The 24,194-nt window shown below is 50.3% G+C and overlaps 1 protein-coding gene across 11 annotated transcripts in view; it reads right to left on the reverse strand.

The window, feature by feature from the left end:
• Positions 1–24,194, reverse strand: part of TANC2 (tetratricopeptide repeat, ankyrin repeat and coiled-coil containing 2) — a 327,280-nt gene that overhangs the window by 180,639 nt on the left and 122,447 nt on the right. For 5 of the 11 annotated variants that reach the window (XM_064174065.1, XM_064174064.1, XM_064174063.1 and 2 more), the window contains exon 5: positions 22,440–22,619. The exons of 1 other annotated variant lie outside the window; for it this stretch is intronic. In XM_064174065.1, coding sequence (XP_064030135.1) covers positions 22,440–22,619 — 180 coding nt within the window. Of the gene's footprint in view, positions 1–13,036; positions 13,487–22,439; positions 22,620–24,194 lie in introns of those variants that run through there. 5 more of the 11 variants (XM_064174071.1, XM_064174069.1, XM_064174067.1 and 2 more) reach the window with 2 other exon arrangements.

A 24,194-nucleotide genomic window follows, 5' to 3' on the forward strand; every position in this document is an offset into this window, starting at 1 on the left:
TCTTCCTAACATCCAGTCTGAATGTCCCCATTTCTGGCTTTGTCCCACCCCCCTCAGCCCTATTGCTACCTGATATCCTGAAAAGTCCCTCCCCAGCTTTCTTGTAGGCCTCCTTAAGTTCACCCTAAACCACATCCCCAAGCACCACATCCAAACAACCCTCAAACACCTCCAGGGCTGGTGACTCAACCACCTCCCTGGGCAGCATATTCCACCCCCTGAAAGGGCTCTCAGCCTTTCTTCCCAAGACAGACATCGCAGTTCCCTCATCATCTTTGTAGCCCTCTGTGGTACCCTCTCAAGAAGTTCCCCAAGGTACAGAAGCCTTTACAAAACCCTGCCCAAACTGTGCTGTGCTGGGAAGAGCCAAAGCAGTGGTTTGAGAGCAAAGCTCAGCAGAGTTGTGTTTCAGGAGAGGAGCTGGGGGTGCTTCAGGCAGCCTCCGCTCCCACCTCTCGCTCCTGGCCACGGCTGCCGTGCCAAGGGCTGATTCACGTGCTGGAGGCTGCCCAATGGCTACGTAATGCTGCAGAGAGTGGATGCTATTGAAAGTCTCCCTCAGACTCAAATGTTTTAAGTGCTGCAGTGCTATTGATCCATGAAGCTCCTGGAACAAGTAACTGTCAGATTGAACACAGTTGGACCTCACCCAAACCACCAGGGACGGAGCCTTTCAGTGCTGCCTCTGCTCCCAGATGACTCTCCTGTGTTTTGCTGATGTAAGAGCCACAAAGAGAACATCACAGAGCCCAGGATGATTTTTGGCTGGGGCACTAACACACCAGCAATGTGTAATTAGGAGGTTTAGGTGTAAAGCTTAAAAAGTACCAATTAATAGCAACCATTCCAAGTCCAGTTGAGAGGCATCCCTGGCCATGACACAGAGCAGATGATCTCTAAGGTCTCTTCCAACCTGAGCCTTTCTATGATTCTAAGATTTCTAAATTTCTCATTTCTAAGAATCACAGGACTGTTTCAAGCAGTGAAGTGAGAGGTTAAAATCCTCCTCTAGCTATCAGCATTATCTCACAGAAATCATTGTGTAACAGCTCTTTTTTCCCCCTCTCTTCCTTAGATGATCAGCATTATTCCACAGGAATCATTGTGTAACAGCTTTCCCCCCCCCCCCCCTTCTTTAGATAATCAGCATTATTCCACACAAATCATTGTGTAACAGCTTCCCAACCCCTTCTGTTATTTGAGAGCATAAAAGCTTTTCTATTTGCTTTTAAAGCCTCTCTCCTCTCATCGCCTGCTTATCTCAGCATCGTGGGGAGGGCAGAGCGCAGCAGTGAGTGAGAACAATGTCTTGTCTGGAAACATCAAGCCTGGTTCCAAAGCTTTCAGAAAAAAAAATGTGTTTGGTTTCAGAGATAAGGTCATGAAACAAGAAAATTGAAGGAAATGAAGGTGGAAAGAGGAACAGAGCAAATAAAGCAGGAAGAGAGTCCAGCGAGCTGGGAATGGAAGAGCAGTAATGGGAAAGGAGAGTTAAAAGAAGCAACCATAACCAAGTGTCTTAGTGTAAAAGTTCTTCTTTAAACTCTAAGAAGATTGTAAACCACAAAGTCTCTGCCTCTAACTACTGGAACTATTCTGGTTTGGGTTTTATTTGGTAAGAATGAGGAACAACCTTCTGCAGCTGAGTGGATTCTGGTGCACACAGCCTAAGAGGGATGAGCAGCTGCTGCAGAGGGTCCAGAGGAGGTACACAGAAGTGATCAGGAGGCTGGAGAGCCTCACCTATGAGCACAAGCCCCAAGAGCTGGAGCTGCTCAGCCTGGAGAAGAAAAGGCTTGAAGGAGCCCTTAGAGCAGCTTTCCAGTACCTGAAGCTGGGGATGGACTTTTGACAAGGGCCTGGAGTGACAGGACAAAGAGCAATGGCTTTAAACTAGATCAGGGGGGACTCAGATTGGACATTAGAAAGAAACTCTTGACAGTGAGGGTGGTGAGACACTGGCACAGGTTGCCCAGGGAGGTTGTGAAGCACAGAAGCACCCAATGTGATCAAAGATCACATTGGGTGCTTCTGTGCTCCACAAGCTCCCTGGGGGTGTTCAAGGCCATGCTGGATGAGGCCTTGAGCAGCTTGGGCTAATGAGAGGTTGATTGGATAGGGCTGGGTGCTAGGTTGGACTGGCTGAGCTTGGAGGTGTCTTCCAACCTGGCTGATTCCATGATTCTGAGCGAGGTGTTCAGTACTGGCTGGCACAGTGATGTCTACAATCAGTTTGTGCATTCACAAAGACAGTAGGCTTGCTTCAAACACAAACCTGCCTGGTGCCTGCACTTCCAGCAAGAACTTGAGCTCAATATCCACTTTGCATAGTCCTGTGCAACTTCTTTCTTGTCATTCAGAGCAAACTGGAACAGTGATTTGTTATCAAACTTCGCCCTGCTGGAGCCAGCAGACTGCAAAGCAGCCCTCTGCCAGGTCAGCCCCAATGATTTACTTTTAGCTTAGACCAGTCAGAGCATCCCAGTGTGAATCTGTTGAGCAGCTGTTGCCTGGAATACTCTGGCAAGCCTCTAGGAAGAAAGTTGCTCCTATTAATGATGCCAGAAGGGGGGGGGGAAGTCTTCTCTCTTCCCTCGATAAGTTTATTTCCAATGTGGGCTGCCAAAAGTCTTCATCCCCGTAGGGGAGGCAGCTTTGAGAAGCAGCAAGTTATTTAATTAACATATAGACATGGCAGGAGGAGGAGATGGCACTTTCATCTTCCCAAACTTGTCGAATTGCTTTTGACTCCTTGGAGCTGTGTCACAGCAGTAGACTTCTCTGTGTCACTCCCCATCTAAAATTCTTTTCAGCATCTTCTAAAGTCTTTTAAAATTGCCTCTTTTAGTAGCAAGTCCTCATGTGTGAGTCAAGGTGGAAACTTGTGTAAGAGGAGGAGGATGAAAGGAGAGAAAGGAAGTCAGCATCTTTTGCTGCAGCTTCCTAAGTCATCTTGTTACCAAAATAAGCAATTCACCCACTGACTTTTGTCACAGATTTTGGATGCAGTCAGTTGGCCCTTTCAAGTCTCAGAGCTGGGATACACTAAGGAAACTCAGAGTGAAAAGGAGCTGGGGCTACAGCATGAAATCGCGGCAGCTCCATCGTAAGCCTACTTAAGGTCTGCTCAAATACCCAAAGACTCTTCCCAAATGGCAGAAATGGGATGGAACAGAGCTGGAGGGGAAAGGACTCCTCAGCCCCTCACATCCCTTCTCCCAGCAGTTTTATTTCATTAGATGTTAAATTTAAAGCAGATGAGAGGAGACTGCAATGAAACACGAGTGCTGAATCCATTACTCCCAGTCAATCTCTCACTAACCTGGAGCTCTTCTTTCAGCAGCTCAGTGACTCATACTGCACTAAAAAGGAGAACAACTGTCCAAAAAGGGCCTGGATGGACTATGGAGACAGACTGAGAGAGGTGGGCTGTTCAGTCTGGAGAAGAGAAAGCTCCAAGGAGACCTTATTGTGGTCTTCCAGTATCTGAAGGGGGCTACAAGAAAGCTGAGGAGGGACTTTTCAGGATGTTAGGTAGTGATAGGAGTGGGGGCAATGGAGCAAAACTAGATGTGGGTAGATTCAGATTGGATGTTAGGAAGTTCTTTACCATGAGAGTGGTGAGACAGAATCACAGGGTCACAGAATTTCTTAGACTGGAAAAGACCTTCAAGCTCCTCAAGTCCAATCATTAGTTTCACACTGACAGTTCCTCGACTAAACACAACATCTGCTCACTGTGAATTGCTGTGGTTGGAAAGGACCACCAGGATCATCCAGTTCAACCTTCAGCCCAGCATCCTTCACCACTAGACCTTAGCCTCAAGCACCACATCCACTCTTCTTTTAAACATCTCCTTTTAAACCCCAGAACAGGGGTGGAAGCCTCATCCCTGGAGGTGTTGAAAGCCAGGCTGGATGTGGCTCTGAGCAACCTGATGTAGTGTGAGGTGTCCCTGCCCAAGGCAGGGGGCTGGAGCTGGATGATCTTTGAAGTCCCTCCCAGCCCTGACAATTCTATCATTCCATAAAGCACATTTATTCTAAAGAGAGCAGTAAAGAGCTTGGTCACTTCCATCGAACCAGAGGTAGCCTCATTAATTCACTGCTTAGAAAGAAACTGTTTCACTACTTTCTAAATAAAGCCTGACTCAGCAAAACTCAATGCTCTGATTCCAAGTTCAAATTTCAGGAGAAAAAAAAACAACCCAGAAATTCATGCAAGAAGCAGACACATTTTCCTCCTTTCTGTATGAAGCTGACTGTAAGGCAAATCTGGGGCCAAAAATGCCTGCTTGCTGCGCGGTCCCAACACTGCTGCCTGAGGGAGCTCCTCTGAATTACAGCATCACAGTATCACAGCATCACAGTATCAACAAGGCTGGAAGAGACCTCACAGATCATCAGGTCCAACCCTTTACCACAGAGCTCAAGGCCAGACCATGGCACCAAGTGCCACGTCCAGTCCTGCCTTGAACAGCTCCAGGGACGGCGACTCCACCACCTCCCCGGGCAGCCCATTCCAGTGTCCAATGACTCTCTCAGGGAAGAACTTTCTCCTCACCTCCAGCCTAAATTTCCCCTGGTGTAGCTTGAGGCTGTGTCCTCTTGTTCTGGTGCTGGCCACCTGAGAGAAGAGAGCAACCTCCTCCTGGCCACAACCTCCCCTCAGGTAGTTGCAGACAGCAATAAGGTCTGCCCTGAGCCTCCTCTTCTCCAGGCTAACCAATCCCAGCTCCCTCAGCCTCTCCTCGTAGGGCCTGTGTACAGGCTCATACAATCCTCACATGTTAGGGGTCAGGAGGGACCTCCAGAGCTCATCACCAACCCCCATGCCAGAGCAGAATCACCTATGAACGGTCACACAGGAATGCATCCAAGCTGGCTTGGAATCTCTCCAGAGGAGCAGACTTCACAACCTCTCAGGGCAGTCTGCTCCAGGGCTTTGTCACTGTCACAGTCAAAGCCTCTCCTTATGTTCCCGTGGTACCTCCTCTGCTCCAGCTTGCAGCCACTGCCCCTTGTCCTGTCATTGGACACCCCTGAGCCTGGCTGCATCCTCCCGGCGCTGCCCTGCGCATCTTTACCAACAGGAATGAGGGCAGCCCGCAGGCTCCTCTGCTCCAAGCCCCAGCTCCCTCAGCCTGGCCTCACAGGGACATGTTCCACTCAGTGATCTTAAAGCTCTCTTCCAACCAAACCAATCCTGTGATTCTGTCACTCCACCACTCACTGTCACCAGCCACTTTCTAAGACTCTGAGCATCCACATCACACCACAGCCTCCTGCAAATCCACTGGTCTGAAGAACCACTTCCCAGTTCTGCACTGCTGAGCTCCCATCTGAAAACTCAGGCAAACTGTTCCTCCATTTGGGTTCTGCTCCACACAGGCAATGATCCTTCCCAAGTCATCCTGCCAGACTGGTAGAGCCTAACAGCACCAGGCATGATCCATATGAGCTTGTTCCTAATAGATTCTGGTGATCCAGGGGAGCACCAACTCTGCCCTTCAGACCACTTCCTACTAAACACAGAATCCTAGAATGGCTCAGGTTGGAAGGGACCTCAGAGATCATCTACTTCAACCCCTCCACCATGGACAGGGACACCTCAATTAGGCCTCATTGCTCAAGGCCTCACCCAACCTGGCCTTCAACACCCCCAGGGAGGAGGCAACCACAGCCTCCCTGGGCAGCCTGTTCCAGAGTCTCACCACCCTCCTACTGAAGAACTTCTTCCTAAGATCCAGTCCAAATTAACTCCACACAGACACCAGGCCAACAGGTCTGCAGGCTCCCAGGGCTCACTCAGAACCTTTTTCAGGGCCTGGTTTGCTCATCACCACTTTTCAGTTGCCTGGTGTGAAGGGAGCTGTAAACGAGAGCTTACCCAGCAGCAGTGTCTGTGCACAGCTCCTGCTCTCACGGCCATCGCTGCTGCCTGAATCACAGCACTGGTTTGGCTGGGAAAGACTCCAAACTCCAACCAAACACCACCAAGGCCACTAAATCATCTCCCAGAGAGCATGTCCACATGTTCCTTCAATTTTTCAGGGATGGTGACACCACCAATCTGGCCTTGAACAGCTCCAGGGAGAGGGCATCCACAACCTCCCTGGGCAACCTGTTCCAGTGCCTCACCACACTCACTGAAAAGAATTTCTCCCTGATCTCCATTCTAAATCTCCCCTCCCCAAGCTTCAGACCATTGCCCCTTCTCCTATCACTACAGGCCCTCGTAAAAAGCCTCCCTTAGCTCTCCTGTAGCCCCCTCCAGGTACTGGAAGGCTGCTCCAAAGTCTCCCTGGAGCCTTCTTCAGGCTGAGCAGTCTCAACTCTCCCAGCCTGTCCCCACAGGGGAGGTGTTCCAACACAGACAAAAACTTTTCTGTGTTACATTTCTGGAGGGAAAAAACCCACAGGAACCCTGCAGAAGAATAAAAGAGGCAGCAGCAGAAGAATGTAGAAGAGCAACAGCCCCCATCTTTCACCTCTGCATGAACTAAGGTGGTACCCCACCGCATCCTGCTGGAAACAAAGGTACATCAACAAGTCTTTGTTTTCTCAAGAGGTGCAGTTTGAAAACACTGGGAGAGAACAATGTTGGGTTTAAATCAACATCTGCCAATCCAGGCGGGCTGAAGCTGACCAATACACTTCCTCTCCTTCGGTTTTATAGCCTCTGACATCGTAAAGCCAAGGGCAGTCCAGCTTCAGAACGTGACCTGAAGTGCAATTGCAACTGCATGGTTATCAGGTAATGAGCCATTTACAGTGCAAAACCACTTCTTGCTGAAAGCAAGCTCCAGCCCAGCGCTCTAAGCACTGTTCTGATGCAGAGATGAAAGCAGAAACTTGACCTTGTGTGTATAAACACATGCACTGTGCAAGGCTTAGAGGGTGGCTGCAGAGCAGGGCTGGCTTCTTGGCAACCAGAAGGAACACTTGAGCACAGCAAGGCAGGTGTACAGCCACGAATGTCTTCTGGCCAGACATAAACTCCCAACCAATACAGTCCAAGATGAAGCACAGCCAATCTGTTCTGGAGCAGTGATTCCTTTGCTGGGAGGCAATGTGGATTGTTCCCCCTCATCCCCTCACACAAACTGCTCTCGGGCAGCAAGGATCTGTCTGCTTCCCAGAGCAGCAACAGGACAGGACCCACATCTCTCCTTTCCCTTGTGCAAAGCACAAGAACCCAGAACAGCTTTTAGAAATGCTCTGCTGTTTCAGGAAATGTGCCTTGCCCTGTGCCAGGCATCCTGTCTATGGGACCAGGCTGACCTGGTAGCATGCTTCCAAGATGATCCACGAGCTGAACACCTCTGCTGTGAGCACAGGCTGAGGGAGCTGGGGGTGTTCAGCCTGGAGAAGAGAAGGCTCCAGAGGGACCTTAGAGCTGCCTGTCGGTGCCTGAGTGGATCCTACAGGAAGGCTGCAGAGGGACTTTCCATCAGGCTGTCTAGAGATAGGACAAGGGGGAATGTTTTGAAGCTGAGGAAGAGCAGGGTTAGACTGGAGCTGAGGAAGAAGTTCTTCAATGCAAGGGTGGTGAGACTCTGGAACAGGTTGCCCAAGGAGATTGTGGATGCCTCCTCCTTGGTGGTGTTCAGAGCCACTCAAAGATGAGTCTTTGAGCAGCCAAGTCTAGTCAAGGTGTCCCTGCCCATGATGGGGAGTTTGGAGTAGATGATCTCTGAGGTCCCTTCCAACCTGAGCCATTCCCTTCAGAAAATGTGCCTTGCTCACTGCCAGGCCCCTCTTGCCTATGTACCCAGACTGGCTTGGGAACACAATTCCAAAAGCATCTTTTCTAGCTCAGGGGTTGGAGGAAGAGGACAAAGGGATTGTAGTTGTGCATTTAGAACATCCTGAAGAAAACCACTACCAAGACCTGAAGAAGTCTGGGTGGGGCACAAGGCTCGATGCAACCTGCAGTTGCTGTTAGACACAGAACAACTTCAACAAGCCAACAGAGACCCTTTCAAAATCCCCCGAGGAATCAGATGCTTACACTGCCACCTTCAGCCCAGCTGCCTCCCAGAGCTAACCAGGAGACTCAGCACCTGCACCAGAGAGTCCCCAGTGAAGAGGCACTTGGGCAGCCAGCACAAGCCCCAGCCAGGTTCAGATCATGAAAGCCATGGACCAGACCTGTGGGTCCTGTGAGATCACAGAATGGTAGGGACCAGACTGGAAGGGACCTCGAGCTGAGTCCAACCCCAACTGCTGATGCAGGTTGTCCTGGATCAGGTTGCCCAGGACCATCATGTTGTGCTAGTTTGAGCCTAGCTAGAATGTTTAGGTGAGAAGGATTAGATCACAGGCTGTGAAAGAGAAACAAGGGTGATGTCTGCTTCACTCATAGGCTTGCTGAGATGTGTAAGAACAAGAATCCAGACACAGATAAGGCACTTCTGCTTGGGAGCTCTGGGCTGCATTTCTCTCTCTAGCCTCTCTGCTGTCTCTCTGACTAATCCACTTTGCTTCCTAAGCCCCTGGCCAAACCTTCACTCTTCCTTGGGACTGGGGGAAGGTTGAGAGGAGTGGGAGAAGGTGGAAGGGCAGTTGGGAGCCCCTCCTGGGGACTCAGGTTTCTGGGAGGGCTGCTGTGCTTCTGTATTACCTTTTACCTTGTCTATTTCTGTCTAGAACTGTATATGCTGTAAATCTCTGCTTGTGTATTGAGCTAAGCTGTAAATAGAAGCTTCATTCAGCTTTCCAGAGCCAGCTGAGTCCAGCCTGGGTGATTTCCAAAGTAGGGGGGGTGGGGAACACCCAAACCATCACACATGTCTAGGAGGGTTTCAAAAGTCTCCAGAGAAGGAGACTCCACAATTTCTCTGGGCAGGCTGCTCCAGAGCTCTGTCACCCTCACAGCAAAGAAAGTTCTCCTTAAGTTCACATGAAGCCTCCTGGATTGTAGTTCACACCTCTGGCCCTTCATCCTGTCACTGGGCACCACTTAAAAGAGCCCAGCTCTACCCTCACAACCTCCACCCTTTAGCTCCTGCTGCACACTGAGAAAATCCTAGCTCAGGCTGCTCTTCTCCAGCTAAACAGCCTCAGGCCTCACAAGAGAGATGCTCCAAGGCCCTCAGCATCCTCATGGACCTCCACTGCACTCCAGCAGTCCCTTGCAGCTCTTGAACTAAGTGGCCAAGAACCGGACATTCACTGGAGTGATCTCCAGTGAGATGTGTGACACTTAGCCACTACATGGCCCATGCCAGGACCCTGAATATCTGCTTTAATAAACACAAAGGTACTGAACCAAATAAATACTGCAAATGAGGTTGATCTTTGGGGTTTCTTCTTTGGTTGAAGTACCATTTCTGACCAGTATGGGCTCGTTTGATTTAGCTGAGGGATGTTTCTTCTTTGCTGAGAGAAATCAAATGCACATCTCCACGTGCAGCACAGAAAGCTCAGGCCCAACAGCTGCAGTTCAGTGAAAGCTTTAGGGTACCTCAGGGGTTATTGTTTCAGAAGCTGATGAATGGTTAAAAAAAGCTGATGCTGGAATAAGAAATTAGCTCGTTCAGAAATATATATGCACAATATGTACTTGGAAACAAACCAGGAATCCTATTTTGGGAGCAAACAGTATGTTATTTCTTAATGAAGTGCAGGGGAGAGGGATGGATTGTACCACTGAGTGTTTTGAGGTGCAGGAACCACCACTGGTGAAGCTTTCTGGCAAGAGAAGGCATGAAGGTATACAGGAACCCAGCCTGAACCCTGGGCTAAAGGCACCTTTGATCCAACTCCAAATCATCTGTCTGTGGTTACATCAATAAGATATCCAGGAATGGAATTACACAACACCAACTCAAGGGAAATCATCACAGAGCAAGGGAAGAGACAGCAAGTGCCAAAACAATGGTCCAGAGCCAACAATCCATTTCTACAGCTTCACCCTCTACAGCCTCCAAAGAGGTTGGAGCCAGGTGGGGTTTGGTCTCTGCTCACATGCAACAAGGACAAGAAGAAATGGCCTTAAGTTGTGCCCAGGGAGGTGCAGGGTGGATAGTAGGAAAAAGTCCTCACAGAAAGGGTTCTCAGGCACTGCAACAGGCTGCCCAGGGAGGTGGTGGAGTCCCCAGCCCTGGAGAGATCTAAAAGACAACCTGGATGTGGTACTGAGGGATGTGGGTTAGTGGCAGTGGTTTAGCAGCAGCAGAGGGATTGTGAGCTCTGGCTGAGTGGTTGGACTTGATCTCAAAGGTCTCTTCCAACCTCAACAGTTCTCTGGTTCAATTCTCAGCTTTGTGTCTATTTTGGGCACTGACCAGGGATCTGTGATGAAAATCCAGCCTGCAGCTCTGCAGTATGTGACCCCACCACGATGCTGTACAGGTGCTGCACTTCATGAGTGGCATCACTGCAAACTTAGTGATAACACTGAGTCTTGGTGAGCCTGACCAAAGCTAGGAGCTCACAGCTACAGATCACAGCAGAGATGAACTTGTGCAGAAGTAGAGGCCAGCCTTCAGAGGAGAGTCCCCCAGCTCAATAACCCAGGCTGATCGTGCAGGACACGGGAAGAAGAGTTTCCAACCCAGGTTGTCTCCCTGTTCTAGAAGCAGCAAAGGATCAGAACTGGCAGGCCACTTGGAGGTGAGAAAACAAGCAGAGCCCAGCTGGAGCTGAGGCTCACTCCAGAAGAGTGAACCCTGTGGAAGCTCTCTGCTTGCAAGCAGCAGCACGGTGAAGTGCCCAGGGCATCTTCGAGGGCATGCTCTAGGAAGCAGGAGGAGGGAAGCTGTGGCAAAGGGAAGGGCGATGGCCTGATTTAACTCCACAGGAGGCTTCCTACACCACCTTCTCTTGCTACAGAAACCTCTTAGCTGTGTCTAAAAATTCAAATTCTCACACACCAGAAGTGTAACCGTGGCAGATGCTCCATTTTGTGCAGCACCAGTGTGAAATAAGGACAGGCTTCCAGCTCCGTGCTTCTGAGCAGCCATGGAAGTTCAGAGCTCTTTTGTTTGCCTTTCTGATGTTATCTGCACTAAACAAACATTTGGGCTTCTCCTTTTGTTTAAGCACCTACACAAATACCTGAAGTGAAAAGCTTATTCTCACCTTTCCCCAGCCCTGTTGCTGCGGTGACAATGTTTACCCCCTCCTCTGCATGTCTGAGCAGCTCCACAGCTCCATGCACAACAAAATCCCGGGGAAGAGCAAATTCTAAAGGTTCTGCAGGCCTGGCAGGCAATCTCCCACACAAACGGTGAGGGGAAAGCATGTGGGATTCTCTGCATCTCTTACAATCCCTCTTCTGTCAATGTGGAGGGGAGCTGTGTGTCAAAACAAGACAGAATTGGGTTTGTTGGGTAAGCAGCATTCAGGAAAATCCATGCTGGAATCGGTGAGTGACTTTCAAAAGCCACCAAGTATGACAGGCTGCTTCCCTCCTCACCTCCCTCTCTCCAGGTAAAAATAAATACACTGAAATTACAGCCAAACTATCCTGAAATGAATGCAGAAACGCCACAAGTTCAACAGCTGAACAAAAGAGAAGCCTTCAGCACAGGACCTGGTTTCATTCAGCACACGCAGAATTCATCTGTATAGATTGCAGGGAGAGTTTGAGAGCTTCCAAAAACTTCCAAGTGGGAAATTCCCCCATTTCACAGAAAGTTATGTTTGATTAATAAAGGCAAATGTACTTTGAGCAAGAGAAATGTCCATTTGTGGGTACCCCAGAGACACAGCCACCCACCTGTTTTATTTCTGCAAGCCCACTTGGGCTGCCATTTAAGCTCCCAAAGCAGACCACAAGTCCAAAAATAATGGGTGAAGCATCCCAAAAATCAGTAAGAATGGACAAAACATGGGAAAAAGGGAAAAGAAATTCAGCAGGTATCTTTACAAACCAAAGGGGATCCTCTCTCCCCAGCAGCTTTCACATCAGGGTTTGCCACACTGAAGTGCCAGGCAGGACTGAAAACGCCAAGTGCCAAACGATGCTTGGGTGAGTGGTTTAGGTCCTGTTGTGACAGGACCAGCTCTCAGTTCTGACAAAACAGGAGTTTTCTGCTTGTTAAACCTCTGGAGAGCCACAGATTGGAATGCATCAGGGAGAAGTAAATGGAAAATTAATTATGGTGTCCCCCCTGCAAAATACACTGCGCATCTCGGAGCCCCTGGCCCCAAATCTCACAGCACCTCACAGCTAACTCGGTCCTTGTCATCGCTGCAGAGCTCAGAAACCCGAGAGTGGGCCTCAGCTCCAGCCTCCACTCCTACATCACACCCAGGAATTTCAGCTCCATGTCACGCTGACAGTGTGACAGCTAAAGAAAGCACTAAAATGCAATGCAAGCACACCGCGGGCAGGGCGAGACAAAAATACCCCAGAGGATGAAAGCCTGCCCTGACACCAGCGATCCTAAGCACAACCCCCCTCAAAAACCAGATACAACCCAAGCAGCAGGCACTTGGATTGCTTTTCCTCACCCGTACCTGGAAAAGGACTGGTTGTTTATTTGCATTTCTTCCGGCAGCACTGAACCCAAAAGCTCAATTCAAACCCTGACTCCCTTAGTGAGAAGCAAACATCTTCCCTAGAGCACACACAGGGGGTTTATAACCCGCTCAGATCTCACTTCTGGTCCTTTTCCCATACAGAAGGCAAATCCCTCAAGCCTTTTGTTCTAAAGATCTCCAGACACCCCCTCCCAACCCCAAACGACCCAACATCTCCAAGCATTTTTCAGCTGGCTCCTTGGCAGCTCCCTGTGGCAAGGCTGACAAGTGGCATTGCTCGCTCTGCATTTGGGGTGTGAGACTCTGTCCCCCCCTAGCAAGTGGGACTCAGGTTACGTAAAAGTGTTCCACCACCAACTACAAGCAAAACAAGGCAGGCAGCACAGCCCTTAACCCACACTGAACCCCTTCTAATAATGGCTCCCTTGGAAACCAGGAGCATCAGAATCTCCTGCTCCTCCAGGATTTCCTGTGGAGTTTGAGGAACATTTAAGGCAATTCCCACCCAAGTCCACGCAAACCAAACCGTGGGAATACTCACGAGGCTCCGCGTCCTCTCCCCATCACCTGAGAGCCAGCGAGCCCGCAGCAGGAGCTGACTGAGCCTGCTAATTCATGGGGACTGAATGCCTTCAGAGCAGCACTCCAGTGAGGACCCTCCTCTGGTCCACCCCTCGCTCCATACTGCTGCTCCCAACGTCAGGATGATGTTACAGGTGACACCTCCCGCTGCTGATGTCAAGCTCCGCTCCCAAACGCACAACCACCATCTCCCCGCGGTGCCTCTGCCCCTAACGAGCATCACTCCTGCATCTTCTCCATCCCCAGCGAGCAGCCTGGGAGGTGCTTTCAGAACAGCTCCCAGACACTGAGCTTTCTCTCTTCCTGGAGTCTGTCGGCACGAAAGAGCCTTCCCTTCCGGCACGCTGCAGCAAATGTAGACTCTATGCCTCCCCTGGGGGGAAAAGGAAGGATCTGAACAGTTCCTCTCTATGGCGCAGCTCGAGTTGCTCTTCTGTTAGAGGAAGGACAGGGAGGGAATGGCGCAGAGCACGGCAGGGAAGGAGTCACTGATGCTCTCCTCAGCGTTTGGGAGTAAGCCGAAGGGTTAGCAATGCAGCCCAGGACCAGAGCTGATGAATGGTGCAGTGCTGCTGTTGTCATGGCAACCGTGAGGAGAAAAAAAAAGGCAGTGCCATATAAGGAGTTGTGACATGGATTCTGGGAACAATTTATACTAAAAGCCTGTGAGCCCTCGGATGTTTTAAAGCTGCAGCATCCCCTCCTCGGCTGGGTATGGGGTTCATTGTTACCAGTCAGGCTGTCGGCACGAACCGGCACAGGCACATCGATGCAGGACGTGGCTGCACTGGGAGCACTGTACCGAACACCAGGCAGCCACCTGCTTTGGGACTGCTGTCAAACAAACATTATCAGTGCTTTCCAGTTCAGTGGCAGGATGCTAACAGCGTCCCAAACCGGCACCTGTGAAAAGCCAGGGTGCCGGTGAGCCTCAGGGATGCCACGCAGCAGCTCAGTGCAGGTGAGCAGCTCTGGCTTTGCGAGAGGAAGCCTGAGATGAACCAAACTGCAGCACCATCAGGTGGCTGACTGCCTAAGCGACACTGCCACCGAGCAGGGATCCGGCCACTCCTCCCACACGCAGCAAAAGCAGCCCCAAATTCACCTGCAAACCAGTCCCTGCTCTGCAAGAAAGGCTTGGCAGTGCCCCTGGAGCACCTCCAGGCAGAGCACAGCAGGGAAAGGCTGCCACGGCTTGCTACAAACAGCCACGCTTCTGCTCCACAGAACGACACAAGTGCTTTGCTTGGAGAGACCTTAAAGATCATCAAGTCCAACCTTCACCATGGCCACTAAACCATGGCCCCACGTTCCCTGAACACCCCAGGGACGGTGACTCCATCACCTCCCTGGGCAGCCCGTTCCAATCCCTCACTGCTCTTGCAACAAAGACATTTTCCTGGCACAATTTCAGGCCTTTTCCTCTCCTTCTATCACCTGAGAGAGGGGACAAGAGACCTACCCCCACCTCACTCCAACCTCCTTTTAGGGAGTTGCAGAAAGCAATGGAGGTCTCCCTCAGCCTCCTTTCCTCCAGACTAAACCTTCATCTCCTTCAGCTGCTCCTCCCCAGCCCTGTTCTCCAGACCCTTCACCAGCTTTGTTGCCCTCCTCTGGGCCACACTCCAGCCCCTCGATATCTTTCCTGCCCATGCTGTAGGAGAGGAGAACCCCCAGATGATTTCACACAACCACCAGCAGCAGCTTTCCATCCTGAGCGTTCAGACAACCCAGCAAGACCAGAACCGCGGCTCCTGCCCCAGAGCTGACTGCACAGCGCTGCAGTTCGGAGTCTCTGCTCACCACCCAAATCCAAGCTCTCAGAAATCCTCTCCCTTGATTGTTTCAGCTAAACAAAGAGTTGCCAGCTCCTCCCCAGCACTCGCCCCCCCCCCCCCCCGCCCAAGGCAGCTGCCCCCTCACCTCTCACTTCACACCCAGCTGAGTCAGTGCAGCAGTTTGGAGACTGCACAGTCCCGGGGGGCTGAGATTATTAATTTGGGTTTGTCACCATTAAACAAGAAACAATTAAAGCTTACAGGCAGAGGGATCTCAGCTTGTTTAGTCCCACAATGGCAATTAGCATCAAGAATATTTCACCATTCACTGAAGATACAGACAAGGAAGAATTCAGAGTCCTTATGGCAGCTCCCAAGGGATGTAAAGGAAGATGTAGAGGGATGAGTGAGGACAAGACCCCAGCACTACAAACCATAGAATGGTTTGGGTTGGAAGGCATCTCCAAAGCCCAGCTCATCCAACCCCCCTGCACTCAGCAGGGGCATCTTCAGCTAGATCAGGTTGCCCACAGTCTTGCTGAGCCTCACCTTGAGCACATCCAGGGATGGGTCTCAACTGCCTCCCAGGGCAACCTGTTCCAGTATTCCACTTGCCCTCAGGGTAAAGAACTTGTTCCTAAATGGATCACTGAACAGGCTGCCCAGAGAGGCTGTGGTCTGCTTCTCCTGAGACTTTCAGGACCTGTCTGGATGTGTCCCTGTGCAACCTGCACTAGATTATATGGCCCTGCTCTGGCAGGGGGCTTGGACTCGATCTCCAGAGGTTCCTTCCAACCTCTAACATCTCTGATCCTGTGAAATGTATGATGGTGACACAAGAGATATTGCCCAGTTGGATCTGGGAAGTGTTGAGAATCACAGTGCTGGGTCCTCACCGGTGTCACAGGGAAGAGCTCAGCTTTGCTCTCAACATTTCTGAAGGATCTAGTGAGCTCTGCATGTTTTCCATAGGAAACTGCAAGCTCACAATGGCCTACTTGTGCCTAGGAAGTTTATTCTTATGGAAAAATCCTACATTCCCAAAGAGAAGAGGAGGGATGTTCTCAAAGAAGGTGATTTGCAGTGAAACTGATTCCTCATGTGCGCATCTTCAAAGATGCTGAAGGATCCAATCCACACTGGACACAGGAGGATACAGAAGGGTGGTGGAACACTGCAACGGGTTGCCTAGAGAGGCAGTTGAGTTACTCAAGGTGAGGCTCAACAAGGCTCTGAGCAGCCTGATCTAGTGGAGGATGCCCTTGCTGACTGCAGGGGCGTTGGACTGGATGACCTTTGGAGGTCCCTTCCAACCCAAACCATTCTATGATTCACTGGCTACAGGAATGAGACCTTTGAGAATCTGGTACTAATGACTTAGGTCACTTAGAGAAAGCCATGATTTATTTCCAACATTTCTTACTAATATTCCCCCCTCCTCCTCCCTCTGTGCACAGCCACCCACACACACATGCTCCTTCTAAAAGAATCCTAAAGCTTGCAAGCTGTCAGTCAACAGGAACACAAAAAAATCAGAAGTGGCCAAGTAGAGTGATGAATAAAATTATCCCTGTGCAGGTCATAAAAATAAACCAAGTGAAATGATCCCATGCATTTACAGCATGGAAATGAAAAACCTTTCCTGGGGAGGGGGTCAGTGCAGCACTGGGCTTTGTGCACAGACACAGAGACACACAGAGTGGTAGGGGTTGGAAGGGACTTCCAGAGATCATCCAGTCCAACTCGCTGCCAGAGCAGGCTCACCCAGAGCAGGCCACCCAGGAATGCATCTGGGTGGGTCTTGAAAGTCTCTGGAGAAGGAGACTCCACAACCTCTATGGGCAGCCTGCTCAAGGGCTCTGTCACCCTCAACCTCTATGGGCAGCCTGCTCCAGGGCTCTGTCACCCTCAACCTCTATGGGCAGCCTGCTCCAGGGCTCTGTCACCCTCACAGCAAAGAAGTTTCTCCTCATGTTGAGCTGAAACCTCAAGTCTGCATCCATTGCTTCTGGGCTTACTGCTGCTGACCACCAAAAAGAGCTTGGTCCCAGCCGTTTGATGCCCACCCCTCACATATTGGTAGATGTTGATCAGATCCCCTCTCGGGCTTCTCTACTCCAGACTCAACAGCCCCAGGGCTCTCAGTCTCTCTCCATAGGGTAGATGCTCAAGTCCCCCCAGTTATCCTCATGGCTCTCTGTTGGACTCTCTCCAGCAGGTCCCTGTCTCTCTTGAACTGGGGAGCCCAAAACTGGACACAATACTCCAGGTGTGGTTTCACTAGGGCAGAGTAGAGGGGGAGAAGAACCTCCCTAGGCCTGCTGGAGACATTTTTCTTGATGCAATATCTGATCTTTTAACTCAAAACCACACTGAGTTACTATTTTTGGCATGGCTTCAGGAAAGCACTTAGACAGATCCATCTCTGGAAGCACCTCCCTGGAAGGGTCCCTGGACAAAGGTGCCCAACACAGCAGCGTCCTCACTGCAGCTATGGCTGTGAGGCACCAATGGGACAACATCTGATGTAGAGGGGAATATTTACCCCACTGCACTTAAAAGCAGTTGCTGTCTTTGTGAAAGAACTTCTAAGTGCTAATTTTAGTCCAGAGAGAAATCCAAATAGGGTCTTCTACACACTTAGCCTGGGCTAGGAGGGCTGAGGGTTTGCTTCTCTTCTCTTCTTTTCTTTTCAGCAGCTCTTTTTCACATGACACTTGCTGATAAAGCCACTGCTGTCATTACAGATAAATAAATACACAGCCTAAACTGAGGCTGAGCAGGAGGATGTAAAATATGTTCTTAGCCACTGCTAAACAAAAGGTGATGGAGGCAGGAGAGGAGAGCTGATTGCTTATGCCCACTATTACTTCATCCTTCAGAGCCACAATGACCTTAGTTTTTCTTAATCACCAGACTATTCAGCAGAGTGAAAATTGCAGCCACACTGAATATTTATCAACCTTTGCATTCAGCCAAGTCTCCACACAGAGGGGGAAAAAAAAACCCAGATAGCAACATGTGAGCCAGTGGCCTCAGCTCCTCTGGGAAGAGGAAACTCAAGGCACTGTGCAATGGGTTCCTGGGGACTTGCACCAAAAGTGCCCATTTGAGCTTTTCTCTGCAGGAAAAGCAGAACTGTTTCCAAAGCAGGCAAGCTGAGAACTTGGAAAGGTTCTTTTGTGAATTAATAGATAGGGAGGGATGGAGAGGGAGGGACAGGGAGGGATGGAGAGGGGGGGACATGGGGAGAGATGGAGGGGAGGGAAACAGGGAGGGATGGCGGGGAAGAAACAGGGAGGGATGGAGGGGGGGGGAAACAGGGAGGGATGGAGGGGGGGGGGAAACAGGGAGGGATGGAGGGGGGGAAACAGGGAGGGATGGAGGGGGGGAAACAGGGAGGGATGGAGGGGGGGGGGAAACAGGGAGGGATGGAGGGGGGGGAAACAGGGAGGGATGGAGGGGGGGGGAAACAGGGAGGGATGGAGGGGGGGGGAAACAGGGAGGGATGGAGGGGGGGGGAAGCAAGGAGGGATGGAGGTGGGGGAAGCAAGGAGGGATGGAGAGGGGGGAAGCAGGGAGGGATGGAGGTGGGGGAAGCAGGGAGGGATGGAGGTGGGGGAAGCAGGGAGGGATGGAGAGGGGGGAAGCAGGGAGGGATGGAGGGGGGGAAGCAAGGAGGGATGCAGGGGGAGGAACAGGGAAGGACGGAAAAGGGTTCACAGTTCATACTGGGCAAAGTTTCTCTATACCTTAGAGGTTTCTCTCCCTTTTTTGAAGGCTACATTAACCCCCAAATAAATATGACACTTCCTGATGCCCACAAAAAGGAGCCACCTCAGTAGCTGCTTTCCATTCCCTGCCAGAGCTGACAAATCTTCTCTCCTAGACTGAACATGTGGATGCAGCATGACCCAAGCTGCTTTAGCCCCTTGAACAGGAGTAAATAATCTTGTGAAGAGCTCCAAAAACCTTTTGCATTTAAATTTTCACCTCTGAGGAATCTCCTGAAACCATCAATCTGGGAGTTGGCACAGCCAGGTGTTGTTGTGAATGGGCTTAGGAATGAAATCTTTGCTAAACCAAGAAATACAGACATACACATACAGAAATACCCACACACATGAGACAACAAAGTGGTTTCTGTAACAAATGGCACCATGGGGCAAGAATGGAAGCCTCCCACCCTGCAGATATGGAAATCCTGCCCTGAATGGGTTAGTCACACACACAAATGTATGTAAGGAGCAAGCAGCATGAAAAAGCCCTCACAATTGGATAATTTCTCCACAATTTTCTATGCTCTGAAGGTCGCTTTGAAAAAATCCATGTGGCAACTGTCAGACAGACAAAAGCCTCTCTTTGTACTACTCTGGTTTCCCAGAATTGCCCTCATCCCTCTTCCAAAAGGAATCACTGCTGTTATTGTGCAGGATAACAACTGGACAGCAGCCTGAGACAAAGCAGCAGAGGAAACCATCACAGCCAGCGAGGTTTGGTGAAAGGTCTCCAGGCTCTTGCTGTCACAGTGCTGCCTGCTTGTTGTGATCTGAAAGCTCCCAGGGGCAGATGAAGGCTTCTGAACCCTTATCAATTCTGCCAGACTTTGAGTAGGTTATGATGGCACTTAAAGGCTTCTGTAGAGTCTGAGAGGGGTATTGGGTGAAACACATCAGAAACAGCAGAGGGCTATGAATGTCCTTGAATCATGGAATGGCTCAGGTTGGAAGGGATCTCAAGGAGCATCTACTCCAACCTCCCCACAAGGAGCAGGGACACCTCTTGAATAGACTCAGCTGCTCAAGGTTTCATCCAACCTGGCCTTGAACACCTTTAGGGAGGGGTCATCCACAACCTCCCTGGGCAGCCTGTTCCAGAGTCTCATCACCCTCCTACTGAAGAACTGCTTCCTAAGCTCCAGTCTAACCCTGCTGTCCCTCAGCTTCAAACTATTCCCCCTTGGCCTGTCTCTAGACACCCTCAGGAAAAGTCCCTCTGCAGCCTTCCTGCAGGATCCCTCCAGATACTGGAAGACAGCTCTAAGGACCTGGACTGCCCCCTCAGAGTCATCTCTTCTCCAGGCTGAACACCCCCAACTCCCTCAGCCTATCCTCACAGCAGAGGTGCTCCAGCCCTTGAGTCATCTTTGTGGCTCTCCCCTTACAGAAGATGCTGTTTTGCCAACTTTTCATCTTGCTTTTGTGTACCAACCACTAGCAGCACTTTGTTGATGTCCTCCTGTTTGACACACCTCTTGCTCAGGTCTAGATTTCACCACATACAGTTCCCAGACCAGACTGACACAGGAGGATGGATGCATTTTCACCAGTGTGGCTCTACAAACCACCTCACTGGTGTTTGAGCTACCCAAACCCCTGCAGTTTCTGTAAATCCTTATTTCTTCCTGTCAGATCCTACACAAGCTTTCAGAGTCTGGAGCAAAATGGAGTCTGATCTGCTTGCACCTGGAAAAAAGGCAATTATGAATACATGGAGCTTAATCTGCCAGGATGAATTGTTGTGATTTTGAGAGGTGGGAGGAGGTTAATGTCTGCTGACAAGCCAGAAGTGCAGCAGATCTGCACCAAGGCAGCTTGCTGAGCAGGCTGGAAACTGTCAGAATTGGAGCTCCAGCAGTCTAAGGAAGAATTGCTCTTTCCATAGGGTGCAGCTTAAATCCTCTGCCAGTGTTCCAGAGAAGAGTAATGAACTGTTCAAGTAGATACATGAATATAACATTACTCAGAGCTACAACAGGAGAGCAAATAAACTAAAAGGATTACAGTCAAAAGAATGGGACAGGAGGGTAACCAACAAGGTAAAAGCCTAAACTCTTTGTAAACCTGAAAGCTTTTCATCCCTCCCTAACTGAAAAGAGGTCTGTGGAACTGGCTCTGCTAAGGACACCACACAAAACAAAGGGGAAAACCCCTTCAAGGAACTCAGAATCTGAAGGGGAAAGGAAAATGGATAGAGGTGAGGAACATGGGAGAAAACTGCTGAGGAAGAGCAGGCACAACCAGCTGTGCAGCACACACCAAAAGAAAGAAGCACCAACACGATGCAAGGAGAAGAAAGAGCTTTGATTTCTTTCTGTCATTTTTCACTACCTATGTTTTTCATGGCAGGGAAGCTGTGGATTTCATCTCTGCCCATTTACTAGGGGGTAGGACAGGATTAACCCCCCCCAAACAAAGCCAAGCGACCACAGAACATTCCCAACACGTGCAGTGAGCAGTGCATTGGTAGGGCGGAGAGGAACGAAGAACAATGAGGGTTTAAAGATCCTGGGCTGAGATGGATTGTGCTTAGAAACTACTTTTGTTATCCACTGCAGAGCTTCAGGATTCCAGAAGCCAAAATTTCACTTTTACAAACCTGCTGCAGCTACTCTGCTGAAGTACAAAGCCAAGATCTTGACTGTTCTGCAGCAGAGGAGGAAACTCCAATGGACAAAAGAGAAAGGAGCTGTGAACACTGAGCTGAGCAGCCCTGCCTCAGGACCACAAATGAAGGACACTCTTACAAAGGAAAGTGTTTCAAAACCCCACCAATCACCCCAGTGCCACATCATCAGCTCAGCTGCAGAGCTGGCCTCTGAACCATGCTGCTGTTTCACTGTCACCAGAAAGCTGCTTTAAGCCTTCACACTTTAAGGCAGAACTTTAGTCAGGCTTTAGAAGCTGAGTGCTGGGAAGCTCAGGTGGCAGACACCTGATGAAGACACCAAAACTTTTCTTTTAAACTATTTCCATCTCCTTCTGCCTGCTCCTCCTGCACCTCTTGAGCTCCCCTGGCACTTAGCAGACTCTTACCATCACGAGACCCTGCAAAGTGTCTCTGTGACGATCCAGCAATTCCTTCTGCTGCCCTTTTGGGTTTCTCTTTGCACCAGAGGGCAGGGAAAACAAAAGGCACAGGTCTACCAGAGCTCCCTTTTATCAGCAGAGAGCAGGCTACACTGGTTCAGGTTACATTGGGTAAAGCATGGGTTTGACTCTTTCAGCTGTTTCTGGGATGGCAGACTTTAGGCAAGAAGCTTTCCCAGACTGTTACCAGCACAAACACTACGTCAGGCTCGGAAATGAACACCAGGCTCCACGTGCTTTTGGAAACCCAACCTCTTCACAACCTCGAGGTGTTCACACCACAATCCCAGCAGATCAGATAAACAAAACACTTTGAAAAGATGCAGGAACTATGAAAAAAGAAATCACTTCATTGTCTAAGGTTAGCATTTGCCTGAGGTATTCCCTCAGCATTCAAAACCGCAGCATCGAGTCCCTCCCAACGACTGCAACGCTTCCACTGTGCATCAAGCACAAGACAAAGTGGAGCTGAAAGACACTCTGCTAGAAACCTCTCAGGAAACCAGAGAACACTGCTGAAACAGAGAGATCCTTTTCAGAGCAGAAAGATGTCTCTGCCAGCAGGAAATCCAATCTGTCCCCGGTTTTGCCTGGAGTAGCTGCTACAACACACAGAAGCCTGCGACACAGAAGCTCATTCAAAGCGTTTTCTTACAGACTTTTTTTGCACCCAAGGACCTTAAAAGTGCCACTGAACTTGATGTAAAGTCCTTACCAGTTAACTTCTTCACAGGTTGGAGCCGAACACTGATAGACTGATGTGTGAGTAAGGGGGAGGATGGAAGGGAGCGGGACATGCCCTCCATAATCCGAATGTGCTGCATACCTTCGGTCATGGGGAGCGGCGGGATGGCGTAGTCTGGCTCAAAAGCACAGTCGTTCTCTGTGGAGGTGCCTGGGGGGAGCAGAAGACAAAAAACAACTGGTGAGGACACAAGGGAGCCTCCTGCTGTCATCAGGCCTAGACACAGGACCTCACTGCACCTCAGGCACTGACTGCTGCCTGCTCATCTTCTTGCAAGCGTCTGTGAGCCACCATAGAATCAACCACGTTGGAAGAGACCTCCAAGCTCAGCCAGTCCAACCTAGCACCCAGCCCTATCCAGCCAACCAGACCATGGCACTAAGTGCCTCATCCAGGCTTTTCTTGAAGACCCCCAGGGACGGTGCCTCCACCACCTCCCTGAGCAGCCCATTCCAATGCCAATCACTCTCTCTGTGAAGAACTTCCTCCTGGGCTGCGTCAGCAGAAGTGTGGCCAGCAGGGTGTGAGAGGGGACTGTCCCCTTCTGCAGGGCTCTTGTGAGACCACACCTGGAGTGCTGCATCTGGTTCTGGAGCCTCTGTTTTAAGAAGGATATGGACACGCTGGAATGCATCTGGAGAAGGGGCACGAGGATGATCAGAGGGCTGGAGCTGCTCTGCTGTGAGGACAGGCTGAGAGACCTGGGGTTGTTCTGTTTGGAGAAGAGCAGGCTCCAAGGAGACCTTACTGTGGCCTTCCAATATCTGAAGGGGGCTACAAGAAAGCTGGGGAGGGACGTTTTAGGCTGTCAGGTAGTGACAGGACTGGGGGGAATAGATCCAAGCTAGGGGAGGGGAGATTCAGACTGGATGTTAGGAAGAAGTTCTTCACCACGAGGGTGGTGAGACACTGGAATGGGTTGCCCAGGAAGGTGGTGGAAGGCTCATCTCTGGAGGTTCTTAAGGTCAGCTTGGATGTGGCTCTGGGCAACCTGATCTAGTGTGAGGTGTCCCTGCCCATGGCAGGGGGGGGTTGGTGACAGTAGGTCCCTTCCAACCCTGACAAGTCACTGAGGCTTCCTTTGGAGGCACTGTGTTTCTGGAAGAGCATCCAGCACAGCTCTGCAGGTTATCAAGAGTGTCACCAGGAAGATTTTGATTTGGCTTTTGGAGTGCTAGAGTCACCAGTTGTAAATCTAACTCAAAGCAATCATCCTTTTGCTGAGAAGCTTTTTGTGCTTTTAGGTTGTGTATTTCTATAGGAACTTTCAGCTGAATTAAATTTCAGTGTGAGGAGCTTTAGTGTAAAAAAAAACCCAACCAAATAAACCCCAATACCAAAGTACAAAAAGAAGCATCCAAGAGCAGCCATCACCTCCAGCTCTCCCCTAACCCAGAGACACACAAAGCCTGCATTGAGGCTGCATCCCAGCAGAGCCACATGGAAGACATCAAATAACATGACAAGCAGTGGAGACAGAACAATAAAGGCACACACTGCTAATTGCTGCAGTAAATATCAAGGACAGAAGGTTAGGGGCTAGAAGGGACCTCGAAAGGTCATCCAGTCCAACCCCCCTGCCAGAACAGGATCACCTATGCCAGATCACACAGGAACACATCCAGCTGGGTCTTGAGTATCTCTAGAGAGGGAGACCCCACAGCTCCCCTGGGCAGCCTGTTCCAAATGAGAGGCAGGGGCTCCAGATCAGTGTGAGCTGGGAGC

The sequence above is a fragment of the Pogoniulus pusillus genome, chromosome 40 (assembly GCF_015220805.1).
Source record: "Pogoniulus pusillus isolate bPogPus1 chromosome 40, bPogPus1.pri, whole genome shotgun sequence".
Classification (NCBI taxonomy): Eukaryota; Metazoa; Chordata; class Aves; order Piciformes; family Lybiidae; genus Pogoniulus; species Pogoniulus pusillus.